The sequence below is a fragment of the Chelonoidis abingdonii genome, chromosome 2 (assembly GCF_003597395.2).
Source record: "Chelonoidis abingdonii isolate Lonesome George chromosome 2, CheloAbing_2.0, whole genome shotgun sequence".
NCBI classification, from domain to species: Eukaryota; Metazoa; Chordata; order Testudines; family Testudinidae; genus Chelonoidis; species Chelonoidis abingdonii.
The window spans coordinates 81,548,350-81,566,665 of record NC_133770.1 but is presented as its reverse complement, the minus strand read 5'-3'; the positions used below and the strand labels follow the sequence as shown (position 1 = coordinate 81,566,665).

Sequence of the window (18,316 nt, the reverse complement as noted above, 5' to 3'; positions counted from 1 at the left end):
TCGGCTCGTGCCGGGATCTTGATGCGCAGTTGTGGCTGCAAACTTTCGCCTTTAATAAGGATGTATAAAGAGCACTTCTAGAACTAATATGACGACATGCTCTTTCACCACTTGTCAGCCTTAAATACGTTAATGACCACAACTCCACGATAACAATAACATGAGAGCATGGTTCCTCTCACTAGGTAGGAAGAGAGTCGCAGTGGGCAGAGAGCCGCCTCAATGTGGAAGCTTTCGCAACACAGCAACAGCTTACTCTCGCTGCAGGTCAGTCTCTGGCGAATTCAATTTTGGAGTTGAGCGACAATCTACTGTGGGGCTGCAGTGATGCACGAGGTTAGCGAAGACGATCAGTAAGGCGCGCTGCAAGCTCATCGACACAGGTTGCTCCGTTGGAAGCGCGCAGCTGTGATTATGTTAGGAGGCAGTGTGGGTCTTTGATTGAGCCTGAACAAGCCCCGCAGAAATTGGAGATGTGTTTGTTCCTGTATAACTGGGGTTGGTGGTCTGCCCTATAATTGAATGGGGACACCGCTATTATCTGCTATCTTGGGCTCTCAGAAACACCCCAAGCCGCATCCCAGTTAACGTGAACCGCAAAGGCGGTTAGTTGTCAATGCGTGCTGCAAGCACTGGTGGATCACAAGGGACTTCACAACATCCACGTGGATGGCCAGGAAGGGTTCATGACGCTCGCATCTCAGGAGCATATCTTTAAACGGCTGCAGCAAGGATTAACTTCTCAGACAAAAATAACCGTGGGAGCTGGGTATTCACACTCTCACGAAGCTCACGGCTCCCATAAAACCTCTGTTAGTCTATAAGGGTGCCACAGGATTCTCTGCTTGGCTTTCACAGATGCCAGACTAACATGGCTACCCTCTGAACCGAACCTGAGTGCTTATAGTTATCCGGGGTGGGACTCTCACGCGATCGCTTCGATTGCCAGGCTCATGAAGCCTATAGACGTGCGCAGGCTGGACAGTGGTAGGATCCTGAATGTCTAACCTAGCAATGGCTCGAGGCATAGGTTGCTGTTAGTTTGTATTGATGGAGTAGCATAGCATTACAAGATGCCCATGTATGGACGGCGTTTTTAGAGAGGAACTACTCGTGCTATGGATTGGACCAAGATAGAGGAATCCTCATGTTGAGTGGTTTTTCAGGAGGCACCGTTGCTAGCTGAGCCGTCAATTGACCATCTGCCCAGCGTGAGAGGCTTTCTCCATGTAGACTCTCTGCTGCTCAGTGCTGCAAAACAAGTGGGTAAAACGGTTTTTTTAGCCAAATGTGATCATTCCGTACGACTCACCTCAATTGAGCGGATCGCTGATCATGCTAGTGGCACTCTGCCACATCCGGCATCTATCGCATTGTTGTTCGCTATAGCGCATGCTGAGACGGGGTGAAGACATTTTGACAATCCGGCTGGATGGGAAGCCGCAATTCGAGGCAGAAGATTTATACAGGCTAATATTGGCTCGCGAGTAATGGAGCGAGTCGCGCGAGGAGAGCCACGCTGGCCCGATTCGAGAGGCGATTGTAGTCTAAAGAGCAACGCTTTCTTCCGATCTGCTCGCCTGAGCGCATTGTACATGAACTTGCTGAAGCCACGGCTTGCCTAGAGAGAGCCTCCTCTGTGAGCTCGCAGTTGCTCTCGCAGCATCGGCCCAAACCTCGTGGAGCAGTAGGCTCGTACGGTGGGGTTCTGTTTGCTTTCGCTATGTTGTATCTGAACCCCTCGCACCGTTGGGAGTATGGGCTGAGTATGTGTTCTCAGCTGGTGGAGCTAGTGAGCAGCCTCTTGCCTCGGCAACTGCGCTCGCCTCGTGCTCATTGATTACAGGTTGCGAGGGCTAGGGGATATAGTGCCCAATTCACGTTGTTGCGTTTTACGATATTCTAGTGGTAATATTAGTGGCCATGTAAACACCTCATATTTATGCGCACTCCTTCTATGTCGGTAGATGAAAGACCAGGTTGGTGTATATTTTCACCTTATCGTACTTTTTCGCTGTAGATGATGCAGGAATAACGCTTGTTGACGCTGCTCCTCCCTTATGATCAGACTGCTGAGTAGCATATTCATCTACTTATACCAGATGTTACTGAGCCGCTCACTCCTAGATGACGCATCACAGAGGCACAAGTGACGAACGACAACGGAGGAGGAGAGATAATCAGATGTATGAGTGAGATCTCGCTGTGTCCTTTTTGTTATTCGAGTATCGAGAATCAACACTCCGGATTACAGGAGTGGAGGGCCTGTGGTGTTGCGACAGGGAAGGATATGATGGAAGAAGAGTCGCGGATGTGTATCTCTTTACAATGCATATATTGACTTTTATGACTTCACTGCCTAGGAGAGATTTGGAATTTCTTTCTCTAAGTTAACACGTAACTACTCGCTTGGGAGAGTTATAATTTCGCAAGATCGCCAAACCTGTATCAAAGGCCGGAGGGGTGTGGGTCTTGCCGTTACACCTCGTGACGTATAAGTGCTCATTTACACGCTGCGGCAGGTGTTCACAGGGGGAAGCTCGGATAATTTAGAGTGCGAACACGCCGTATCCTTTTCTTCTGTTGTGCCTGTGCACTGGATTATCGCGCAGTGTTTTCAATAGGCTTCTCGCATGAGTTGCTGCGAGCGTGCTAGAACGACGAGTTGGCCTTGCGGTGTCTCCTCTAACGCGCGCTGCGTCTTCTCCGCCTCGCTCACTTGTGCTAACGGTCAAGCGCGACCGAGAGTGCGTTTGCCATCAGCCCTCCCACATTCAGCCATAAATGTCTCCGTCCCTAGTCATGCTCTCCTATTGAAGGTTATTGTGCAGAGACCCACATCAGCAAGCAGCAAATGATGAGCGAGACGCGCGCTTCTTGAGATCACCGTTGGTTGCTTGATAGGCTGAGGTCTGGAAGCGCGCAGTATAGGGAGAGCTATACTTAGATTTACCGCATTGATATCTCTTTAACTGCGGCCTATATATTCACACTCGTAAGCCAAGATCCCAAGTCCGTACAACTCTAGTTCTCAGCTTGATTTGGAGACCAGCTTCCTACGACCTATCCATGGTTCCGACTGGCTGTCACTGCAGTGATACATGGGCTGTATCGAGGCAATGAGCCACTCACAGAGGGTTATGCGTGTCGGGATCCGGCCTGGATGTATGACTTATGTAGGCTTAGCTTGGTATCAGAGGGTGGTAGGCCAATAGTTTACGTGATACTGTGGATCCTCGTGAAAGCTTAGTAAGAGATTTCCAGTATTGAGAGACTATCATATTAATACGATCCTCATATCAATTGAAGTTATTTGAAGGAGTCGTGTCAAGCAGCAGCATGTCTCATAGTGGGTGAATACCCACATCTTTCTGCCCACAGCGATTATTCTGGCGTCTGGGCTAGGGCGAGTCGATAGTGCTCTCTGTTGGCTGAGGCATATGTCCAGGCTATATATACACCGCTTAGCTGAGCTAGTGCTGCCTGCACAGTACTAGTCCCGAAGTACGGCGAGGTGTTAAGCCCCTTCCTGAGCCCATTGCAGCACGAGAGATGAGTTCACGCGGATCGTCGCTGAATGCTAAATCCACCGCACGTGCTTTCGACGACTATTCTCCATTTTGGCAAAAGTGTACTGCCCTATTTGCGCGGTACGCCTGCTACTTGGGTGAGGCACCTATCTAGATTATTGAGCTGGGGGGCTCAAGATAGGAGGAATATAGGGTTCTCTTCGCGGCCAAGGATTGTCTGTCTGCTTGATAGACACGACCTGAGCCTAAGGATGTCTTGCTGTGATAAGAGAGGGGCTCTACGGGGCATTGTGCATGCAAGCCATAAATCACTATCACCTATATAGAGCCTAGAGTGATCACCGGGATTATCGTCACATATTCGATCAATTGTTTTTAATTCGTCCGGGATAACAAGCTATCTATTGAATCGTGGGCTTTTTGTCTGCATACACTCGCACACTCCGACAGCCACACCGCATATTAAGATTTGGCACCGCTAGCATCCATTGACTGCTCCAACGGACATGGATCGGTTAGGCATGTGTACTGTTGCAAGCTAGTTCAGAGGGGAGGTTGCAGCCTATTGCGTGAACTTATTGTTTCCGCTCTGCGTCCGAGCGTGTTGTACGCGCTGCTCTCATGTTTTCCGTGGAATATGGCGTTTCAGGGAAGGGGAAAGCATGTCACAAGTTCAAAGATAGTGCATCTTGACTATGCGAAAGTTTTCGAGCCACTGCGAATCGTCCAACACACGTTAAAACAATCGGTCCCACCAGTGCTGCTGCATTGTTTCCGTGCCCAAATTCCGGCATTCAATGGGTAGAAAGATGCCTCAGTATAATAGCAAGTTAAGCTTCCAAAACGCCACTGGGGGCCAGACGTGTGATATGGTAGTAATTCTGTCCTTCTCCATGTCTCCATCACATTCGCTAGTCCTACCAGTTGCGCCGCTACAGTCCAGATCAGCTGCGCTCCTCACTCTCGCCTCCTGCCTTTGCAGTTCATATGTTCAGTATCAGTAGCAGGCCAACGAGAGTATCGCGAGGTGATTGACAATCGGGTCAGGATAACCGTTAGGTGATCCCTTCAGGTGTCCATGAACCTTGTCTGAGTGCTGATGGGCGTTCGCCTCAATGCACACTTCCCGCGAAAAAGGCGCCAAAGACCGTTGGTCTGCTGCCTTCACAAAGGGGCACGGGGTGAGGCCTGTACCCAGTCACCACCCCGGGGCAATGGTCTTTATGCCCCATCGTAGGCACTGACCTGCTATCTCAAACACGGAGAGGTTGTGTACAACTATGGGATAGCTGAGGAACACACCTACCACAGTGGCACCGCTACCTAGAAAATCGATGGTAACTTTGAACCATGATGGAAACCGCAAACAATCGATGTCGTGATCCCACTGTGGACGCTGCTACCAACCCGATTTTTTACCTAGTGATCTGTTTTGTAATCCGGATTAAGCTAATTCGAAGTAATCGTGCAGTGTAAGACGTACCCATAGTCATAATATCATATGGATGATGACGCAATACTTTCCATTCTATTAGTAACAGAGGAGGAGGCCTAAAAACAGCCCCTATTAAAGTTTAGACCTTTAAAATCAGCAATGGCCAGATCTCTTAAATCTCTAGGAGGTAAGTTAACTGGCGAGGAGGCTCACTGGATTATTAATGATTGAGTTTTTAATAAGTCTTGGAACACCTGGAGAAATTCCAGAAGACTGAAGACAAGCTCATGTTGTGGCAATGTTTAAAATGGATAAATAGGAGGACCCAGGTATATATAGGCCTGACAGTCTGACATTGACTTCCCAGGTAAGATAATGGAGTGGCTGATACTGGATTTAATTAATACAGAAATTAAAAAGGAGGGTGTGACCCATATAAGCCTCTCAAAGCCCCCTGGCAAATGTTCACTGCTGTAAACTACAAACGCTAGCCAGGCCTGACAAACTCACTGCACACAACACTCACTAGGATCATAATAGTTATCCATAGACTCTAAGGACTGGAAGGGACCTCAAGAGGTCATCGAGTCCAGTCCCCTGCTCTCATGGCAGGACCAAATAACTGTCTACGACCATCCCGCATAGACAGTTTATCTAACCTACTCTTAAATATCTCCAGAGATAGAGATTCCACAATCTCCCTAAGCAATTTATTTCCAGCGTCTAGCCACCCTGACAGTTAGGAACTTTTTCCTAATGTCCAACCTAAATCTCCCTTGCTGCAGTTTAAGCCCATTGCTTTCTTTGGTTCTATCATTAGAGGCTAAGGTGAACAAGTTTTCTCCCTCCTCCTGATGACACCCTTTTAGATACCTGAAAACTGCTATCATGTCCCTCTCAGTCTTCTCTTTTCCAAAACTAAAGAAACCCAATTCTTTCAGCCTTCCTTCATAGCTCATGTTCTCAAGACCTTTAATCATTCTTGTTGCTCTTCTCTGGACCCTCTCCAATTTCTCCACATCTTTCTTGAAATGCGGTGCCCAGAACTGGACACAATACTCCAGTTGAGGCCTAACCAGCGCAGAGTAGAGCGGAAGAATGACTTCTCGTGTCTTGTTTACAACACACCTGTTAATGCATCCCAGAATCACGTTTGCTTTTTTTGCAACAGTATCACACTTATTGACTCATATTTAGCTTGTGGTCCACTATGACCCCTAGATCTCTTTCTGCCATACTCCTTCCTAGACAGTCTCTTCCATTCTGTATGTGTGAAACTGATTGTTCCTTCCTAAGTGGAGCACTTTGCATTTGTCTTTTATTGAACTTCATCCGGTTTACCTCAGACCATTTCTCCAATTTGTCCAGATCATTTTGAATTTTGACCCTGTCCTCCAAAGCAGTTGCAATCCCTCCCAGTTTGGTATCGTCTGCAAAACTTAATAAGCGTACTTTCTATGCCAACATCTAAGTCGTTGATGAAGATATTGAACAGAGCCGGTCCCAAAACAGACCCCTGCGGAACCCCACTTGTTTATACCTTTCCAGCAGGATTGGGAGCCATTAATAACTACTCTCTGAGTACGGTTATCCAGCCAGTTATGCACCCACCTTATAGTAGCCCCATCTAAATTGTATTTGCCTAGTTTATCGATAAGGATATCATGCGAGACCGTATCAAATGCCTTACTAAAGTCTAGGTATACCACATCCACCGCTTCTCCCTTATCCACAAGGCTCGTTATCCTATCAAAGAAAGCGATCAGATTGGTTTGACATGATTTGTTCTTTACAAATCCATGCTGGCTATTCCCTATCACCTTACCACCTTCCAAGTGTTTGCAGATGATTTCTTTAATTACTTGCTCCATTATCTTCCCTGGCACAGAAGTTAAACTAACTGGTCTGTAGTTTCCTGGGTTGTTTTTATTTCCCTTTTTATAGATGGGCACTATATTTGCCCTTTTCCAGTCTTCTGGAATCTCTCCCGTCTCCCATGACTTTCCAAAGATAATAGCTAGAGGCTCAGATACCTCCTCTATTAACTCCTTGAGTATTCTAGGATGCATTTCATCAGGCCCTGGTGACTTGCAGGCATCTAACTTTTCTAAGTGATTTTTAACTTGCTCTTTTTTTTATTTTATCTTCTAAACCCTACCCTTCCCATAAGCATTCACTATGTTAGACATTCCTTCAGACTTCTCAGTGAAGACCGAAACAAAGAAGTCATTAAGCATCTCTGCCATTTCCAAGTTTCCTGTTACTGTTTCTCCCTCCTCACTGAGCAGTGGGCCTACCCTGTCCTTGGTCTTCCTCTTGCTTCTAATGTATTGATAAAAAAGTCTTCTTGTTTCCCTTTATTCCCATAGCTAGTTTGAGCTCATTTTGTGCCTTTGCCTTTCTAATCTTGCCCCTGCATTCCTGTGTTATTTGCCTATATTCATCCTTTGTAATCTGACCTAGTTTCCATTTTTTATATGACTCCTTTTTATTTTGTAGGTCATGCAAGATCTCGTGGTTAAGCCAAGGTGGTCTTTTGCCACATTTTCTATCTTTCCTACCCATCGGAATAGCTTGCTTTTGGGCCCTTAATAGTGTCCCTTTGAAAAACTGCCAACTCTCCTCAGTTGTTTTTCCCCTCAGTCTTGATTCCCATGGGACCTTACCTATCAGCTCTCTGAGCTTACCAAAATCTGCCTTCCTGAAATCCATTGTCTCTATTTTGCTGTACTCCCTTCTACCCTTCCTTAGAATTGCAAACTCTATGATTTCATGATCACTTTCACCCAAGCTTCCTTCTACTTTCAAATTCTCAACGAGTTCCTCCCTATTTGTTAAAATCAAGTCTAGAACAGCTTCCCCCCTAGTAGCTTTTTCAACCTTCTGAAATAAAAAGTTGTCTGCAATGCAGTCCAGGAACTTATTGGATAGTCTGTGCCCCGCGGTGTTATTTTCCCAACATATATCTGGATAGTTGAAGTCCCCCATCACCACCAAATCTGGGCTTTGGATGATTTTGTTAGTTGTTTAAAAAAAGCCTCATCCACCTCTTCCACCTGGTTAGGTGGCCTGTAGTAGACTCCTAGCACAACATCACCCTTGTTTTTTACCCCTTTAGCCTAACCAGAGACTCTCAACACTTTCCGTCTCCTATGTCCATCTCCACCTCAGTCCAAGTGTGTACATTTTTAATATATAAGGCAACACTCCTCCTCCCTTTTTCCCCTGTCTATCCTTCCTGAGCAAACTATACCCATCCACACCAACATTCCAATCATGTGTATTATCCCACCAAGTTTCAGTGATGCCAACAATGTCATAGTTGTATTTATTTATTAGCACTTCCAGTTCTTCCTGCTTATTACCCATACTTCTCGCATTTGTATATAGGCATCTAAGATACTGGTTTGATCTTGCCTCCCAGTTTTGCCCTGACCCTCCTTTCTCTCTGCCATTATAGCCCACGCTCCCTCTTGTTTCCGACCCATCTCCCAGGTCTTCCATGTTCCCCACTTACCTGTGGGCTTTGCTCACCTGTCCCGTCGAACCTAGTTTAAAGCCCCTCACTAGGTTAGCCAGTCTGTGTGCAAATAGGGTCTTTCCCCTCCTCGAAAGGTGAACGCCATCTCTGCCTAGCAGTCCTTCCTCGAATAGCATCCCGTGGTCGAGGAAGCCAAAGCCCTCCTGGCGACACCATCTTCGCAGCCAGGCATTCACCTCCATGATGCATCTGTCTCTGCCCGGGCCCCTACCTTTGACAGGAAGAATCGAAGAGAATACCACCTGCGCTCCAAACTCCTTCACCCGTACTCCCAGAGCCCTGTAGTCACTCTTGATCGCTCAGCGTCACACCTCGCAGTATCATTTGTGCCCACATGGATGAGTAGCATGGGGTAGTAGTCAGAAGGCCGGATAATCCTCGACAATGCCTCTGTAACATTTCGGATACTGGGCCCCCGGCAGGCAGCATACCTCCCGAGATGAAATGTCAGGGCGACAGATGGGCGCCTCCGTCCCCTCAGCAAGAGAGTCTCCGACCACCACTACCCTACGTTTCCTATTTTCAGTGGTGGCAGCAGACCTCCCAGCCTTAGGGGTACGAGGCTTCTCCTCCTTTACTGTAGTAGGTGTGATTCTCTTTTCCTGTATGAAGAAGCATAACGGTTACCTATTACCACAGTGGGGGTCGCAGCAGGGTGGAGCACTTCCCGCTGCCAGGAACGCTCCAGTGTCCACCTGAGCCATCTCCTCTCCCATTTGTTCAGCAGTCTGTGAACTGGACATACCTCAGCTGCTTCATGGACACTGTCCAGGAATTGCCGCGTAGACACGGATGCTCCTCACCTGCCACCTCTTCCTGTAGCTCTCCACTGCTGCCCGAGAGATTCCACCTGTAGTACCTTTCACATTGGATGCCCCCCCAGCCTGGATATCAGTAAGTGGAAATGCAAGTTACAGCTTTGCAAAACACACCAGAATCTGGTAGAAGCATCCATGCTCGGTGCTCTGTCTGCTACGTGCAGGTGGAGGAGAAGCAGTGCTGCCACAGGTGTTGGGTCTTCCTAACCATCGTAAGCTCCTCTGTCAGACTACCCACTGTCTGCAAGGGAGATTTAGGTTGGACATTAGGAAGAAGTTCCTAACTGTCAGGGTAGTTAAACTCTGGAATAAATTGCCTAGGGAGGTGGTGGAACTCCATCTCTGGAGATATTTAAGAGTAGGTTAGATAAATGTCTATCAGAGATGGTCTAGACAGTATTTGGTCCTGCCATGAGGGCAGGGGACTGGACTCGATGACCTCTCAAGGTCCCTTCCAGTCCTAGAGTCTATGAATCTGTGAATCTATGAAACAGAGAGGATGATAGAAATATCAGCAGTCCCCTTTCAACTATATCATCATCATTTATCCATCATTCATCATTTGTGAAGCAAATGTGACTTCATCATAAATAAACCCCAAACCATGCTTGAAAACAAAACCAAACAATGGAAATGCACTCACAGAATACATACCAGCCTCAAGGCCTACTTTGTACATCATTTTATTTATCTTCCAGCCCTCCTTTTAGTCATCAGCACATTTTTAGCACTTCAAAACCATATCATAATCTTGCCTGGAGACTCTCATTTCTCAGGTGGTATCCCATTAATGGACCTCAATCCATTCCACTCCAGTTCTGCACAGGCAGCTGTGTAAAGGAGCACTTCCCAGTTTCTTTAACCTTAGTTATGAATTAAATTCTTCAAGTACCTTATCTAATAAGACATTAAGTACAGCATAGACCAAATCCCCTTGATTTCTCTGCAGCAGGCTAATTCAGGCACCCCGAGTTCTGACCCTACATGGTTTTACTTCATAAATACAGCCCAGTCAGACAGACCTCTCTCTCAAAAGCAAAATAATTAAAGAGCCCAATCCTGGAAATACTTATTTAGATGATTGCAGGATAGAGCCTTATCTGACCCTTTTCAGAGCCCCAGAAATCCATCAAATTAAGAGGATAAAACCACAGTACCAGATCCTGATCACATTGATCCACAGTGTAAATCTTTAATAACGCCACTGACCACCAGCACCAGAAGTGGGGGGGGGGGGGGGGGGCAGGGACATTGGAATCCGCTTTGCCCTTGTCCCCCTCCCTCCTCTACAAAAGGTTCTGATGCCCTTGCCACTGACTTCAGTGGAGTTCTTCTGGACTTCGGTGTAACCGAGATCAGAATTTAGCCCATAGCACACAATTTCTCTTCGGTATAATAGAGTGACATATGCTAGTGATTACCTGTTAACTGTAGTTTTGTCTACTAACAGTCACTAAAAATCTCTGATCCCATAAGAGAGAGCTCACCTATTAATCAGAGTTAAGCAACCACCTGTTAAAGTGTCCATAGAATTATTAGTCCCTTGGTGGCTGTTGTGAACAGGGTTATACTGTACTTCAGAAAACAAAAGGTTTATATAAATTGTTAAGTTGGAGTAAACTGTCCCCACCATCCTCCCTCCACCATTCCTCACCCAACCTACAGAACCGTAAACTAGTCTACAGCTTACAAAATGCAAACAGACCTTAAAACATAATAATTACTGCTTGCACTACCCACCCACACTCAGCTGTTTTACCCACTGTATCCCTTTTCATCTTCCGTCTGTTGCTTCTCCCTTTTAACAGTTTTTTGTGTTGCTACTGGGGTAGAGTAAAACCTGATTTTTAAACAGAATTGATGCTGCAGTCTTATTCCTCTCAGTCAAAATATGGAGGGAAGGAAAAAGAGAGAAAAAGAGAGAAAGAGCTACCCACACATACATTTCACCATGATCTTGGATAATTCTTACAAAACTATCATTTTGACAGATACGAAGAGGAAAGAACTCTTGAAGGGGTTTACAATAATTTAATGAATACTCTTGTACCAAATCCTGTACGTGAGTTACAGATACAGCTTTTAAAAATAAGTTATAATGGGGAAAGATGATGACAATTGTCCACCTAGCCATATAATTGTAGTTTAATGCTGCACTTAAATACTCACTGCACGACAGAAAGATTCAAATCACTAGCAAATTACACACGATTCACTTCCATTCTGCTTTTCAAATTACAGGTATTCAGCTTGTAATTTCATTTCTGGAGGTTACTTTCAGGAACAGAGAGCTCTTACATCAAATGGAAATAAATGCCACCTAGAGAATTCACACATTAAATACAATGAAATGGGCACTTAGGAATTGGCATGGTCTGGTCCTCTTCAGCCCTCTAAAAAAAAAAACTACAGGATAACAGGTTTTTAAAACCACTGATGGGGTGGGGTGCACAGAAGGACTCGACAGATGAGAGAAAGAGTGGGTTATGTACTACACAAGAGCACATCTGTGAAAGGTCCAAGGAGATTTTTGTTGAAGATGCAGCGGATCCACACCACATATATCGTGAATGGCTTAATGTTTTCTGAAAAGGTGTGATTCTGGTGTGACAAAATATAAGGCATGTAAGTGTTTTCACCTTGCTCCTGTATCCACACTTCATATTTCACCTCCCTGACCTTCAGATACTTAAGGTTCCAGGGGATCTGCCAAGACACAGAGAGCTTCGCTTCACTAGTACCTTGGACAGAGGCTTGACACTTAGCATCCCTAACCTTGCCAGGGTACAGATCACTAGTCCACTTCTGCTTCTTGGGTCCAGGCTTTAATTTCACTGTTTGCCTGATCACCTGGATAAGGGAAAGGATGTCAACTCTTGTATCCTGGTAGACACGGAAAAGCCATTCCGGGTTCCGACAGCAAAGGTGGCGTGGAACCTCCTTGCTCTTTATTATGCGTTCCTGCTCTGCCTTGTCTAAGTGAGCAATTCCTCCCTGGTCCCATGGCCTGTCAGGAAAGGTTACAGTGTTTTCCTGATCAGTGTTCTGCCAGGCAATGTACTGGAGATCCATGCCAGGGAGCACTGACAGTGTTTTGTATGGGGTATAGTGTTCGGGGTTGATCGCATAAGGAAAGAGCTCCACGACAGTGGCCCCTCTTGGAAGGAAGAGAGACATCACTAATTGGGCTCCGTGCATGCTGACCAGCATGGATGCATTGCTGATCAGACGTACAATGTGAGAAAATGAATGGTCCTCTATGGAGACTGTAATGGTTTTCATCTGAAACTCCTGGGCAAGCGCCAAGATTAGTTCTGCCTCATTTAGGATTAGTCTGTTGATTGTTCGACTGAATACTACAATATACTCCTCACTGGCACTTTCTTCCAAGCTGACATTCAGCTTCTCCATCATGAACTTGGAGAAATGCCTGATCTCATTGCCAGAAACCAAGATGTTCGCCTTTGGTCCTTGTGGCTGAACAAATCCATATTGGTACCATGTGGTGATTTTGGACAGCCCTACATAAGATTTGGTAAAACAAAGGAGCCTGCCCAAGGTTTTAAGCTGCTCTCTGAGGAGTGGCTGTTTGTTACTCAGTAACTTGTAGAGATCGAAGTGGAGGCCTTCACTCCACCCCTCCATGAAGAAGAGTCGTGACTCCAGATCCAAGTCCGGGAACTGCTGCATGGTGTAGAAGATCGGGAGGAGGTCATCATGGAAGACGTGCATCAAGTTGTCCGGGTTGAATCGGTTGGCGATGAGCGCCACATCAGGCACAAAGACTGGCTTTGGCATGAATTTCAATGCAGCAACTGGCAGTTCCACAAAGTTGAAATATTGGGTGTTGTGGTCCTCCACCGAGGAGAGATCAAGCAAGGCAGGCTGGAATCTCCTGGAGCCAAGGTTGGGAAGCATAACTGACGCGTTGCTGTGAAAGAAGACAAATTCCTCTGCCTCAGTGGAGTAACAGAGGGACTCAAAGCGGCAGATGCGATCCGTGTGCATCCTGCCTGTGCACACCATCCTGGTACCATCCTCCACCAGAGCCTGAAGAGCCGCATGGTAGTCAATCTGGACTTGAGAGAGTTCCTGGGACTGGCGAGTGAGGACCAGCTCTTCTTCAACCACGAAGACGTGCTCTCGCAGCTTGATGTATTTCCACAGCACAACTGCAAGGGCAGACACTAGCAGGGCATTAAACACCGCTGCTATGTTCATTCTGTAGCTAGATCCTACCAAGACGACAGGTGAGGAACACAATGGAAAGAGATGACATCATGAATCCTCTTTGACATGGTGAAAGCAAAGCCCTGCAGAAAACAAAACAAGAAAGAAGCCATTGGAATCTCATTTTTACATCCCCGCTATAAATTATATTTTAAGTATTCCAAAAACAAAACAAAAAAGGTTTGATTTCCCGCCCCCCACAAGAAATGGGAGAGAGATGAAGGTAAGATACTGTCCAAAACTGAACTCAAAGGGGTGAAAAAAATATTGGGAGAAGCCATGAAAAGCAGCTTCCCCTCTACTTTTAGTTTCTACCATTTAAATAAAATAAACGTCAAGATGAATTTTGTGCATGTGTATTAGGCAATCTACGCAATTATTTTCACTAGGAATATGCTTCAAACCTAACTTTCTCAAACTATTTACAATAGGGTAACTCAGTAGAGAGGACAAATGGCCCAATGTTTAGAGCATGAGAGACTTGGGTTCAGTTCTCTGCTTTGCTATGGCCTTCCTCTGTGGTCTTGGGCAAGTCACTTGGGCCCTTTTTGAAAGGTTTTTTAGGTGGAGGGGGCAGATTTCACACCAGACTCCACAACCCCATGAGAAGCGACTCCAGCAGTGCTTCTCATCGCTTGAGCTCTCACAGGTCAGGGGAGGATGAAGCTGGCCCCTCTCTCCAAAGTATGGTCCCATGTGGCTATCTGGCCAGACTTTAATGTTGCCTCACACATCATTATCGGTTACCCTTCCTACATGATTGCTATTTCACAGCATGAAAGGGGTGGGAAGGAAGGCGCAACACCAGCCGCTGATGCAAGAATCATGCTGATATTGGAAGAGAGGGGTTAGCAGGTGAATGAAAAGATGCAAAGAACCTCTGGAGAGTCACACAGCTCTTGGATCCATTAGTAAACAACAGTGCGGGCCAACTTCATCCAAACAAACAAACAAACAGGAAACAGAGTGAATGGAAACAATGGCCTGGATCTTCAGCTATGCTGCGCCCACATTGTGCCAGGCCACCAACACAGAGCAGTCAAACAGTAATGTACCCAACCAGAAGTCAATTGCCAGGGGATCCTCCAGCAACACAGAGGAGTGGCTCCTACTCCATTCCCCTCCCAGCTTCTGTCATAGGAAGTGTGCCGGGGTTTGGGGCTAATGACAGCCAGAGTAATTTAGTGCATCCTCGAGGCTGCTTTACCTCATGACAGCGTAACACTGGCCCAGAGCACAGCCAGCCCAAGAGGAGGGATGGGGCTCCACACTTCCAAATTACACTGTGTTTCTTGGTTGAAGCCGAGGATCGATGGGTCTGAGTTGCCTACTCCTAAATATCTGCACAGGAGACAGTTTGGCTCTTTGTTTGAGGGGTCACAGCTATACTGAAATGAACACACCCTCGTCCAGCAAGGGTGCAGCTGACTCTCCCAATACAGCTAACCTTTGATACGTCTAAAAGAAACACATTCCAGGCATTCCCCACCCCCAAGTGTGACGTTTTCAAAGGCATTCAGCATTAGCCTCACTCTGTTCCCATTGAAATCGGCACACTTTTGAAAATCTGACCCTAGATTCATCTCTATGTGCTGGTGCAGGGACTCAGTGTTCCCTTTTTCCAATGGCAGAGGTCTTGGCAATTTCCATTTGAGAGGGCACCAGCCTCCTTTCATTTAGGGTTGTTATTGGTTTTTGTTTGCGCATCAATTACATTATATTCTTCAGGACTTCAATTTATGCACCAATTCATCTGCAGCATTCCTGTGCTCCAATTTTCAGTATGTGTCAAATTCATTGTTAATCAGATTGCAAATAAATTGTAGCCAACACTCAGGGGGAATTATTGGAAGGACAATTTCTGATTGGTCTATGTCTGACCAAACCATTTCTAATTTTATTTGTAGGGAGTAGTTTAAACTGATTTTTGCTGTAAGTTTAAACTCACACATGCTTAGGTAAATCCAGTGAATTATATTGATCCCTTTGCATTCTAAGTCAGACATACATTGGCTTTGTTATTTCTATACTGTTGAACTGTGGAAAGAATTGCATGGCAGGTTGACAGCATACTCAGAATAATGTAATAGGTAGACTTTGTAGACATATTATCACACACATGTGTACACACAGGCACGTGGGTATACGCGCACACACAGAGGAATCTGGAAGTTATAGGTAGTCTAAGCTCATTGTTAAGGAGGCAGAATGTAGAGGTGATCCTTGGGGATCCAAACTGCAGTTTCAGTTTGGTATCAGCCTTTGTTGGGAACAGAAACAAAGTCTATCTCCTCCGGCAAGTAGACTGAATGAGTATCTAGCTCAGTAAGTGCCAGACAGCAAAAGGCAAAGAAAGATACATTTGATTTCATGAGTCACCAATGGTGGCACCGTTGAAACTTGTTTATGCTCAGAACAGCCCAGGCTCCACCATTAATAGCCATCAATTGGTGTAGCTGCACTGGTGCTGACCTGTAAATGTAGAAAAGGTCACTAGGGCTTGGCTACACTCATACTTTACAGCGCTGCATCGCGCTCAGGGGTGTGAAAAAACACCCCCCTGAGCGCTGCAAGATGCAGCGCTGTAAAGTGTCAGTGTAATCAGGGCGGCAGCACTGGGAGCACGGCTCCCTGCGCTGCACGCTACACCCGTTAATGATGTGGTTTACGTGCAGCGAGAGCTCTCTCCCAGCGCTGCCGCTCTGACCACACACACTTCAAAGCGCTGCCATGGCAGCGCTTTGAAATTCCAAATGTAGCCATACCCTCATGAGTGTCCAAAACTTCTCCTGAAGTCAACAGGAGCTGCCAGCGCTCTGCACCTCTGACAAATAAATCAGGCCTTTAACTTACTTTACTCTAACATGAAAAAAATGTGAAAGAGTCACCTGAGGTATCAATCTTCAAACACTCCTAAATTCATCTAGATCTCAACTGGAAACCCCAAGGTGGAAGGTTGTGTCTCTCACCAAAAAACTCTGAGAGCCATGCAGTCCTTAGAGAAAAAGGTCTATTCTAATATTTCTTTATCCTACCAGCCCTCAAGGGACAGCATAAGAACTAGTTTTGATTGGTTTCTATCTTTATTTCTGAAAAGTGGTCCTGATGGATCTCTCTCATAAATACACAGGTTAACATCTGTCATTTTACACATTGTTGCATTAGTGCCTGTACAATTACTGTAGTAAATAATTCCGCTTTTTAACATCCTCTGTAAACTGATTTCCTTCCTCCCCTCCCTACAGCAGATCTTTCACTTCTTTGCACTTAGCTGAGGCAAGTGTGTTTTCTTTAACCATCCAAGTTTCAGGGATGGATGTTAAAAGCCAGCATTGCTGAAGGAATCCATCATCATACTTGTTCCCAGTTGCTAGAGATGCATAAATCCTGGTTCAAGCTGTTTGGCTGAAGGCTGCTTTTACTGGAGGTGAACAAAGAAAAACTGGGCAGGCACAGGATTTAGGGAGGAAAGAGAAAAGTCATTGGCACAACTGAATTGTGGATTCTGCAATTTTAGGATTTTTCTGGAATGTTTAGTCATTTTCTGCAGGACTGTACCTTTCATTTTCTTTTCTCTTACACATACAGCGAACACAGCGCTAGGGGAAATGCTGGATGGACAGCCCTAAGGGCTGAAGTCTTTTGCTCATTAACAAAAAGGTACAACACAAACAGTGGCAGTGCAAGCTGCTCCATGCTGTTTCACTTATGTGCCTCTACTCAGGGTATGACTACACTTAGAGCTGCACAGTCAGGATGAACCACATCCAGGGGAAAGAGGACCAGCCACCCAGTCTCCAAATCCACTGGCTTCTCAGCTTCTCTCAGTTGCCGTGGAGGTTTTCTGATGTGGATAGCTGCCACAGGGAAGTATATAATCTTGAAACTGTTAAAAGCTTCCAAGTAAGAGAGACAGCCTTCACCATGGAAATAACTTTAGTTACTTAACCTCTCCGCCTCTACATCCCTTCCTGCGGCATGAGAATTATTCTGCATCTCTCCATCAAAGGTGTGTTGGGAGGAAAGTTTAATATCTGCAAGCACTTTGCAAGTGAAAAGCGCTATATAGGCAGGCCAGACAGATTGTTCAATGCCACTCACCTCCTCAGTTCTTCAAACAGCTCTTCAACCTTGAGGGGAAAATGGGAGCATAGTGGTTCAGAACTGCTTCCCCTGCAAGCCCATCCACCCACCCACCATGGCATCTTTCAGTGCCATGCCCTCAATCTATAGCAGTGGTTCTTAAACTTTTTGTATTGGCGACCCCTTTCACACCAAGCCTCTACGTGTGACCCCTCCCCTTATAAATTAAAAATGGGGAGGGGGTAATTTTAATTTAACAGGGTCTCAGGGCTGACAGCCCCCATGCATGGCCATGCTCACAACCCCTGCGTAACCACCTCATGACGCTCTGAGGAGTCATGACCCGCTGTTCGAGAATCCCTGCTCTACAGAAATGTGTGTCTCAGTCACCAAGGAAGCTGCGAGGATTGACCAACGTTTGTACAGTCCCTTGAAATGTTCGAGAACTCTCATTCGACAGCACTGGAAGAAACGACAGCACACAGATTGGACCTCGCCAGAAGGAACGCTTGTAAAAACCACATGGGGCCTTCTTGCTGCCAAGCTCAAAGGGCTATGGTGCCCCAGAGGAGGCTCCCTTGAGGATTCCTGACACAGAAAGGTTAGTGGAGAGGAGTGAAAGAGGGAGAATCACAACCACCAGACTGCCCTGGCAGGAAGCTTGACGATGGGTGGTGGC

The 18,316-nt window shown here is 46.1% G+C and overlaps 1 protein-coding gene across 4 annotated transcripts in view; it reads right to left on the bottom strand.

The window, feature by feature from the left end:
- Nucleotides 1-11,335: 11,335 nt before the first annotated feature.
- Nucleotides 11,336-18,316, bottom strand: part of POMGNT2 (protein O-linked mannose N-acetylglucosaminyltransferase 2 (beta 1,4-)) — a 51,943-nt gene continuing 44,962 nt past the window's right edge. For all 4 annotated transcript variants that reach the window (XM_032784125.2, XM_032784124.2, XM_032784127.2 and 1 more), the window contains exon 2: nt 11,336-13,637. In XM_032784125.2, the coding sequence (XP_032640016.1) occupies nt 11,809-13,545 (1,737 nt within the window). In that variant the 5' untranslated portion in view covers nt 13,546-13,637 and the 3' untranslated portion in view covers nt 11,336-11,808. The remainder of the gene's footprint in view (nt 13,638-18,316) is intronic.